Source organism: Cupressus sempervirens, chromosome 10, assembly GCF_028749045.1.
Source record: "Cupressus sempervirens isolate cs-2001-9-10 chromosome 10, ASM2874904v1, whole genome shotgun sequence".
Taxonomy (NCBI): domain Eukaryota; kingdom Viridiplantae; phylum Streptophyta; class Pinopsida; order Cupressales; family Cupressaceae; genus Cupressus; species Cupressus sempervirens.
In genome coordinates this window covers 59,019,184-59,029,510 of record NC_143127.1, presented here as the reverse complement: position 1 = coordinate 59,029,510, position 10,327 = coordinate 59,019,184, and the positions used below count along the sequence as shown (strand labels likewise).

General features: G+C 34.1%; 1 protein-coding gene across 1 annotated transcript; it reads right to left on the bottom strand.

Annotated features, from left to right (window-relative positions):
* Positions 1–4,591: 4,591 nt before the first annotated feature.
* Positions 4,592–5,068, bottom strand: LOC149532552 (uncharacterized). The gene has a single exon (XM_089805731.1). The coding sequence runs from the start codon at positions 5,066–5,068 to the stop codon at positions 4,592–4,594; it is 477 nt and encodes a 158-aa protein (XP_089661857.1).
* Positions 5,069–10,327: the final 5,259 nt, after the last annotated feature.

The window sequence follows — 10,327 nt, the reverse complement described above, 5'->3', positions numbered from 1 at the left end:
GTTTAAGCAGATCATACAACTCACCCTGACATTTTTTCTAGCATGACTTGGTCCCTCGTAATGTTGTGCCAAAACACATTAAATTGTTAACCAATTTTGTGTTTGGTACATCTTCCAATTTTTAATTTTATACTTTAGGGCATGATTTACATGATCCCTGTAATCTAAAAAGTCATAATTTGTACCACGTTGACCTTTCTTTCGAACAATTATTATTGGTAACTCTTTTATTGGACATGAAAGAATTTTATATATATGCTCAAAATTTTGAGGGAAGCATATTGTGTGCCCCTTGTACTTATATTGCCCTCCAACTACATGAGTTACATGCAAAATTGGACTAACATGTGCAATCAACATTTCTTCCACTTTTGTTAAATTTGCAAGTTCAGATGGCTATGATCCTGGATCCATATTATTTTCTATAGAGAATTGATTATTTCCTTTTTTTTGCTGACATCTAGAATATATCGGACCTTCTTTTGTGCAATGAAATTTAATTCCAAGATAACCCTTCTAGCACATATTGCGCATTCATGGTTGAACCAAACTATACAAGTGATGTCAAAATATTAATTGAATATTTTGATAACTATTTACAAAATTTGTATTAAAATTTTCTTGAGTTTCAACACCACAATAATTGGTGTCATTTTGTTGATGAATGAGACACTCAAAACCACTTGATTCATTATGATCAATTTCAACCCTTGATGTATTTGTTAGATTATTATTTTGGACTTTTAGTTCTTGTATCATTCTTTGAATTTTTCTTCTAACATTCTTTGCCTATCTTTTTGGTTGCGCTTGATATGCTGATTTTCTCGTTCAATATAATTCATTTGGTTCCTTTGTCTTATTCAATATTATCTTTGATATTATCTCATATATTTTCTTCTATCTTGGATTGATTGATGGTTTAAATTTTTCCCATTATTTTCTTCATTAATTGCTATTATAATTTGTCTTCATTCTAGATCTAGTTGAGATTCTATTATGCCCACATTCGCATCCATCATGTTTGCAGTATCTAATTCATTTGTTCTTTTTTCTTCTTTTTCTCTAGCATTATGCTCCTTTTCTTCTGAAATACACTTAATGTGTTTGCTTTCTATTTTTCTTTCATCAATTTGTTGTTGTTGACTTGGTCTACATTCCAAGTGACACTCAAATCTATTATGCATCTCATTCTCTAAAGAATGCAAATTCAAAGATCTATTTGAAAATTGAATTTCATTTTCAAATTGAATTGGTGTATATTGATTAGAGTAAGCTAGAATATTTGAATTGTTTGTTTTCCCTTGAATTATATTTTGATTTTTTTATTTCACAATCCATCATTTCATTATGCACAAAATGTTGTAACCCATTTTCTAAATCATGCATTTTTTCTTTTCACCTTCTTCTATATTCTCTTTGATAATCCCTTTTGCATTGCCTTCGCTCCTCCTCAGAGTGAAAGTTTAAACATTTTGGTAGCATAGCTACAATGTAAAATTAAACATATGATTTAAAATATGTTTGGTTTCTTTGGTTGATGAAGTATATCAATTATAAAAAAATTAGAATATTCCTACTTCCTATTTAACAGTCCATTAAAATTTATAAAAAAACATAGAACAATAGATATTTTTATCTGTCATTGAAAATATCAAATGTACATTTTTCTAGTTGAACATTTAATATTGTTCAAATTGGACCATTTCCATCCAAATAAAATAATATGTTGAGCATTCAATTTTTCCATTTAAATAAGCAATCTTGTCTATTTGAGATGATCACAAAGTATGAATTTAAAGCATTCAACTGCCATGTATACAACAAATGGAAACATTCAATTTTTTCATTTAAATAAACAATCTTGTCTATTTGAGATGATCACAAAGTATGAATTTAAAGCATTCAACTGCCATATACACAACCAATGGAAACATGAATTTTTTAATCAACCATTTTTCATAATCAAATCAAAAATATAAATTAAGAGAAGGTTTTACTGTTTGCATCGAAATGTTGTTAAGAGTATAAAAGTTTATTCTTTTGAGATCTGCTATGAATGGAATAAAACACTTTCTTAGTATTGCAATGCACCAGAACCAATTATAGATAGGATTCTCTATTCCCTACATGGCCACCATTATTATTACTACCAGCCGAAATCAACTACAGTAGGGGCGTAACTATAACTATCTTCGAGGAGCCAGACTAGAAAGGTGGGTCACCCATCTGATTCTACCTTTCCCTGCCACCGATTAAATCTGAATATGCTCCTCTCCCCATAGAATTGTAATTAGTTAAAAATGATGGAAGGAAACTTGTGCTTTTCCATGTGCTTTTCTATTTCACGTGCTGCTGGGAAACTTGTGCTCGATGACAAAGCTGGTTGGGATCTCTTTATCCTCTGTTGGCCTCTTCCAGTTCCCTTCTTCCTTGCATTTCTGAATGAACTTGGCCAGGGAATGTTAAATTCATCAACATCCTTCACAGAGGTGTAACCGTGCACTAAGTATTTCTTTTCCAACACACCTTTACCATCTTGTAATAGCTGGATGAATTGCTTCTCTTTGATCTTGAACACGATTGTAACCTACAAGGAAACATCAGCAATTTACCCTGAAATTTGTTTTTAGCCCAAAGCTGTCTAAGATCATGATGCTTGGTTTTAGAAATGAACTCCATAGCTTGTAGATTGGAAGGTTGAGATTGAAGTGAGGCTTCTGCAATATGAAGTGTATTTTGTAGAGATTATTCTTGAGCCTTGTTGGCTTTGTTTCTTTTCTTGCCCGCGGTCTTGAACAAATTCTTCCAAGATGCTGATTTCATTGGCTAATAGGGTCCTTATGCTGACAAATAGATGAATTATACGAGTGGATAACCTTAATCACAGGCTGCATGTCTTGGTCATCAAGGAGGGAAGCATTTAATGAAAAAGCTTTTGTCCTTTTGTTATCAGGCCTAAAACATCCTAGTTTGAAGATTTCAATTAGGATGTGTTGATGGTCCGAGAGAGGGTAAGATAAGACCTTAACGAGATTGTCATCAGGGGGTTTGGAACAACTGAAGATATCTTTGTCAAAATAAATTCTGTCCAATCTTTAGTATATCCTATTATCACCTTTCTGGAAACTAGACCAAGTAAACTAAATGCGTTTGGTTTAATTACAAAGATCAGCCATAGGGTCTATAAGATTGAGGTTACCCAAAAGTCTATTCTAGAAGCATTTCTCATTACTTCACTCAAATTTTAGATTTCCTAATTTGTCTTGGGCCTTTTCTACCATGTTGAAATCCCCATCTGACTCAAGGGATGCTAGGGAGGTTGGTTAGCCATTGCAAAATATTGATTCTTTCGCTATGCTCATTAGGGGCATATATAGAACAAATGCCAAGTTAAAAATCGCCTCGTTTGAAAGAAATCCAGGGTGCTCTATTACAAGGGGAGTTTCGCCACTCATCAATGCTCTTTCTCCATCTAGGACCTACTAAAATGTAAGTTCTTTCCTTTCCTATAGTGTGTTTGGTTAAGGCTGAAATCGCATCCTTCTCAATGCGCTTTAGGGCAATTTCTAGGGTCAAAACCGACAGATTTCACTTCTTGCAATAGGATGATATCAATGTCTTTGGCCCAAGGAAACTCTTAACAATGTATTTCTTGTCTAAAGATTACAATCCTCTGACATTCCAAGATGCAATTTTTAATTTATCCATGAGGTCTCTCATTTATCGATTTCCACGTCACTTCTACATAAGGAATATTGTAGTGAAGTTGCAAGCTGCAACATTCAACAAAATACTCATGTCCTTTCGTTGAATTTTATTCGGGTTACCGAGGCCAGTCAGTGACAGGCAAACCCTAAAAGAAAGAACTGTAAAAGAAAACCCTAAAGCACGAGAGAAAATGGATGTTACAAGAAATGAAATGAATTGTGCAAAAACAGAGTAGATATTATCATTGCAACTATCCTGCTAGACATGTATGCGGAATGTGGAAGGAAAAGGAAGGCATGTGAAGCAAGAGCGGGAGAGCTTACGTATACAACATGCTGAAAAATAGATTAAACTGGTCAATTGAAATTTTCGTACTCAGCCAAATTCATATCACTGACTGCACCATTTTCAAAATATTTTCCCTCTTTTGTGTTGCGCGAACCTCGAAAGCCTCCAAGCCATCCTCACCCTTGAACTAGGCCGTAACATACAAATTATCCTCACTCTTGAAATAGGCTATACCATACAAATTTGAAGTCTTAACATTCCGATCAAATTTCAGTTTGCAATGAATCCATTTAAACTGGATGTTGGGATATAAATAAATGTAGGAAGAAACTTGAATAAAGGAATTTGCAGGACCAATAGGAAATAGAAGGATGAAAATATTAATTTTCATCTATGACTCAGCGGAACTAATAAACATATGTATCTAATATATATAAAGCAAAGGTGGCAAAAGCATCATATAAATATATATAAATAGAAATATATTGGATTCAAGGGCTCATTAGGAAAAGAATCCGAAAAGAAAACCCCAATTCATAGCCGATACAAAAGAGTAGATCAATATCAATTACATTTACATTGACAAGAAAGATTCCTAGGCAGCAGCATAAAGCTCTTTATCCGCATCAATAATGTGTGCTAAATCTGGAAAATCTTTCACATGGATACTTAGTCTTGTGGAATCAAGATCAATGCCATCGGATCCCCATTTTGCTAAAAGATCGGTAGTCAAATTTCCTTCTCTGTAAGTATGTGAAATGAGGCAAGAATCAAATGAGTCGATCAAATCCCAGATTTTAGACATGATATATTTGATTCTCCAGTTAATGATTTGTCTCTTGATGCAAGCACTAATGATGAGAGTGGAATCACCTTCAATATGAATCACTTTTAATTCCAAGTTCTTGGCCAAAACCAAACCATAAAGTAATCCAAGTGCCTCTGTTGTATTGTTCGTGCTTGAGGGTAAAGAGAGACATTTGAATGGAAGAACTTCACCCAAATGGTTTCGTAAACACATGCCACAACCAGCTTTTCCTTGATTGCCTCTCGAAGATCCATCGAAGTTCATTTTAATATAGCCATTGGTCGAAGGTAGCCACTTGATTTGAGATCTGTCAACATGGTTGTTTGGAGAAGAGGAGGCCATAAATGGAGGGATAGAAATGTGGTTCCATCTTTTAAGGATGGAGTTATCCCATTGGGTGAAGCTATAGTTGCTGATCTTATCTTTGACGTGAGCATTGACCACTTTTGAAATTGACTTTTCTAAACCCTTAAGGACCAAATCTAAGGAATTGGTAACATTTTTAAATATTTGTTTGTTATGTTCCCACCAAATTGCCCAAATGACAAGTGCAGGAGAACATTTCCAAATGCAAGCAAAGAAGGATTTAGAGAAGAGGATCGGCCAAGATTGAAACAATTCCCACAATGTGTATGGTAGGGGCATCGAAAGGTTAAGTTTTTGCATGAAAAAATTCCAACATTGTTGGGCAAAAGAACATTGAATAAATAAATGGTCTACATTTTCCACATCTTCACTGCATAAGACACATTGAAAAGGCTATGATATGTTAAGTTTTTGGAGCCTGTCGCTGGTTAAAATTCTTTTTCGAAGTGCTAGCCAAGCAAAGCAACCTGCCTTGGGCAAAACTGTATTATTCCAGTAGAAAGAAAATGCCCGTTGTTTTGTTTCATGCTGCTCCACCAGTTTCAAAGCTCGGTATCCAACTTTAATGGAGTATTCACCATTTGGAGAAGGGGCCCAAATCAAGACATCATTTTCACTATTCAAGAATATCTTTCTTGCTGTCATGACTTTGAACAAATGTTGTTTGTGACTATAAGAAATTGGTAAAATAAAGGGATCTTTCCAAAAGACTTTACTAGAGAATCTTTCAACAGCCAGGACATAGTCTATCAAAAAAACACCCCAATTGTCTTTGATTATGTGAATAACATCTCTCAAATCATTATCATAAGATAATGGAGGCAAACCATGCCAGGAATCCTCCCAAAATTTCACTAATTCACCATTATGCACCTCCTAGGAGACAAAGTTTGTAATGATATCCCTTGAAGATATCAGAAAGTTCCACATGGCTGAACCATTTGGGGGATCAGCAACAGTTATAATTCTATTAGAATCCATAGAGTCTAGATATTTTCCTTGCATAATCTTACACCATTTACTTTCGGGATTCCTCAACATCCTCCAAACGAGCTTGGCACCAAAAGTGATGTTTCTCTTGCTCATGTCATGTAAACCAATACCACCGCTGTCTTTGTCATAAATCATTTCCTTTAATGAGATCAAAGGGACTTTCTTCTCATCAGACATATTGCTGTTCCAAATAAAATTTCTTATAATTTTTTCAATCTGTTTGATAATACCAGCTGGGGCTTTTAGGACAGACATAGAGTAGTTTTGAATAGAAGCTAAGACAGATTTGACTAGCATATGTATCTAATATTTAGAATATCTTAATTCTGATTTATGGATAAAACTGCATAAGATTGCAGATGATTTTAGACAATGGGAAAAAAATAGCACTCTAGAAGAAAATACAACAAATTTACATAGATTACACATCAAAGACTTGTATAATTTTCTAAGATGATTTGATAAATTAATCTCGAGATCTCTTGTCAGAGATATTGATTACTATCACAGTTGTGAGATATTTCAAAGCTTACCTTCCTTCGATTGAACAAAAATTTAAAGTTATTAAAATTAAAAAATATAAAGTCAGTCAAAAACGCTTAACCAATATCTACAACCGTCATTGTATTATCCATCTAATTATAAACTAAAATAGTTTTATCTATCTTATAATAAACTAAAATAGTTTGATTTTTTTAATTACATGATGAGAAAGTAGAAAACACGCAAGTCTCACAAGATAGTCAATTGGTACAATTCTTTTTTAATTATCAATTTTTGCAAAACAAAACGTCTTCAATTCTTTATCCTAAAAATTAAATAAAAATAAAATTATTATAAAATTTAAATATCAGAGATTTCTAGGAATAGAGCTAGGCAGCACTCTAATCATGTTAATTGTGAGGGGCATTGGACTCCTCACCAGGCTGACATTCTTAAAATCAACACTTATGGATCTTTTGGGGGAAATCCTAGACCAGCTGGCATTAGGGGAGTTGGGCGTGACAACTCCGGTGATATTCAGTTTCTATTTTCTATCTACAAGGGTTACCATACAAATAACCTCATGGAAGCCCTTGCTATCTTGGTTGCAGTAGAACAATGCTATTAATGGAGTTGGAGAAGAATTATCTATGAGACTGACTCGCAGATAGTTGTGAATTTATTGAATAGACGGAACCTTGTGGATGTGGATGGATTGACATTTTCCTTTGGTTATTCAATAGATCGCTCAGTTATGCAGTTCTTTGAATTTTGTGTCTTTTATGCATATCCCTTGAGAGTGGAATAGTGTGGCTAATTGCTTGGCTAAATGGGCCTCCAAGCATGCACCCGATTGAAACATTGTTGATCATAGGATGCTTCCCCCAACTTATCTCATAAGCTAGGTCAACTTGTTGACTAGGATAAAACTCTTTAGTGCTCTCTTTTCCTCTATTGTCCTATTCTCTTTGGCATTCAATAAAAATTTTACCCTTCTTTTAGTTTTTAATCCTATTATAATGATAAATCATCGAAACATTTAAAATAAATAAACCAACTGAACAAAAAAACTCTGCACAACAAAACGTCTTCAATTCTTTATGCTTATAACTATTTTTTTTTTTTAAAAAATTACAAAATATCAGGAAATGTAATCTAAAGCTGTGTTTTTATTGCTAGTGTAATGGTAAATCATCCAAAACATTTAAAATAAAACAATACTGACTACCACACTCTGACGCCAGGTTTAGGTTGAAATGGCACAACCGTGTGCCAGTAACTTTCCTTATTCGGGCATTGTGGAATGCATTCCCAAAACCCTTCTTTCAAATGAAACACAATCCCATCAAAACAACAATCACGATTAATACAGTGGGTAAAACACAAATAATCTCCCACAACAACACAGTTGTCGTAACCTCCTTTACTGAAGGAGATTTGTGGAAACCTTGCAAACTCCCTCCACTTCCAAACCAATTCATTTTCATCGTCCTCATGAAATAATTCCATGATTGTAACACTGTTAAATGGCTTCATGACTTTCATGAACACACATAGAAGGGATGTCTGATGGAATGAGGTAGAGGATTGATAATTTAAGTCACAAAGAAACAGAGTAAAAATGTTGAAACATCAAACAACTTCATTTCAGCAATTAAAAAACACATTTTAATCATTTAAACTAAAATCTGGAGCTGCACATTACAATACGTTGTTTTTTTTACTACTATTGCTACAGCTGAAATTACACAATTTAAAGAAGAAGAAAAACCTCCAGCACTCTATCTTCTTGCTTTGTTTTTACACAATGACTTTTGCATTTTCACACTACAAAAACTCTAGCACACTAATTAAAAGAAATAGCTGACGAATGTCCTAGAAGAGAAGAAATTAAACATAGCAAAATAAAATTTGGAGTCCACCACATGCTGAAATAAATGAAGTATTTGGTGGAGTAAAAAAAATGCAAAAACAAATTGCAGTTGCCGGCAAAACAATATGGACAAGTAAATGAAGCAGTTGGAGATTAAATTTCAACACTCCCCCTTAATCACTACTGCTGTCCATGATTCCCAAATTGTCTCTTTGATGCTCAAAACTTTTCTTTCCCAGTGGTTTGGTGACGATGTTAGCATACTGATCATTTTATTTGCAATGCTCCAAATAAATTTCTCCATTGCTGATTAGTTCTCTGATAAAATGATACCTTGTGTCAATATGTTTACTTCTTTTATGAAAAACTGGATTCTTTGACAAAGCTATGGCCGAATTATTATCACAGTAGATTTAGTTGCCTCTTTTTTTTCATAGTTTAATTCTTTAAGCATCCTTCTCATCCAAATTCCTTGGCACACTACCCCTGTGGCTGCTACATACTTTGCTTCAGCAGATGAAAGAGTAACAATTGGTTGTTTCTTTGAAGCCCATGATAGTATGCCTGATCCAAAATGAAAAACATAACCGGAAGTGCTCTTCCTTTCATCTATACAACCTGCACTATCACTGCCAATGTATCCTATCAATCTGAAATCATTTGAACTTGAGTAGAGAATTCCATAGTTCTTTGTTCCACTAATATATCTCAAAATTCTTTTTCCTACTTTCCAATGTGAAACTTTTGGAGTTTGCATAAACCTTGAGATGAGACTTACTGCATACATTATGTCCGGTCTTGTGGCTATTAAATACATGAGACTACCGACAAGTTTCTTATACAAGGTTGGATTTACATCTGCTCCTTTATCTTTCTTGCTCAATTTTAATCCTGTCACAATTGGTGTTGGGGCTGATTTGCAATTTATCATATTAAACCTTTTCAAGATGTCATTTGCATATTTAGATTGTGAAATAAAAATACCTTTATCATTTTGATTCACTTCAATGCCAAGAAAGTACCTCATTAAATCCAAATCAGTCATCTCAAATTCTTTCTTCATGGCTGCCTTAAAAATGTCAATTGACAAATCACCAGTGAAGATCAAGTCATCAACATATAAACAAACAATTAAGATCTCACCTTGTTCATTCATCTTTGTGTATAAAGTAGGCTCACTGCTACACCTATTAAAGCCATTTTCCAAGAGATAAGAGTCAATTCTACTATACCATGCTCTCGGGGCTTGTTTGAGTCCATAAAGTGCCTTCTTGAGCTTGTAAAACTTGTTTTCATGACTCAAAATCTCGTATCTAGGTGGTTGCTCCACATAAACTTCTTTTTATAAAATGCCATTGAGAAATGCTAATTTCACATCCATTTGATACATTGCCCACTTGTTTTGAGCTGCTATGGCAAGTATAGTTCTCACGGTGTCAAGACGAGCCACTGGTGCAAATGTCTCATTATAGTCAACCTCGGGCTGTTGTGAATAACCTTTTGCTACAAGCCTAGCTTTATGCTTTTGCACATCACCATTTGCATTCAATTTAGTTTTATAAACCCACTTCACTCCAATCACTTCTTTTCCTTGTGGAAGACTCATCAACTCCCATATGTCATTCTTTTCTATTGCATCAATTTCTTCATCCATTGCATTTATCCATTTTTCTTCTTTAATTGCTTCTTCAAAATGAGTTGGATCAGCAACATGTGAATACAATGCGAAAAGAGAATTCTGATCTGCACTACTTTCACTATCATCTTGCTCATAAATGTCTCTCAAACTTCTAAATTTTTGTCTTCTT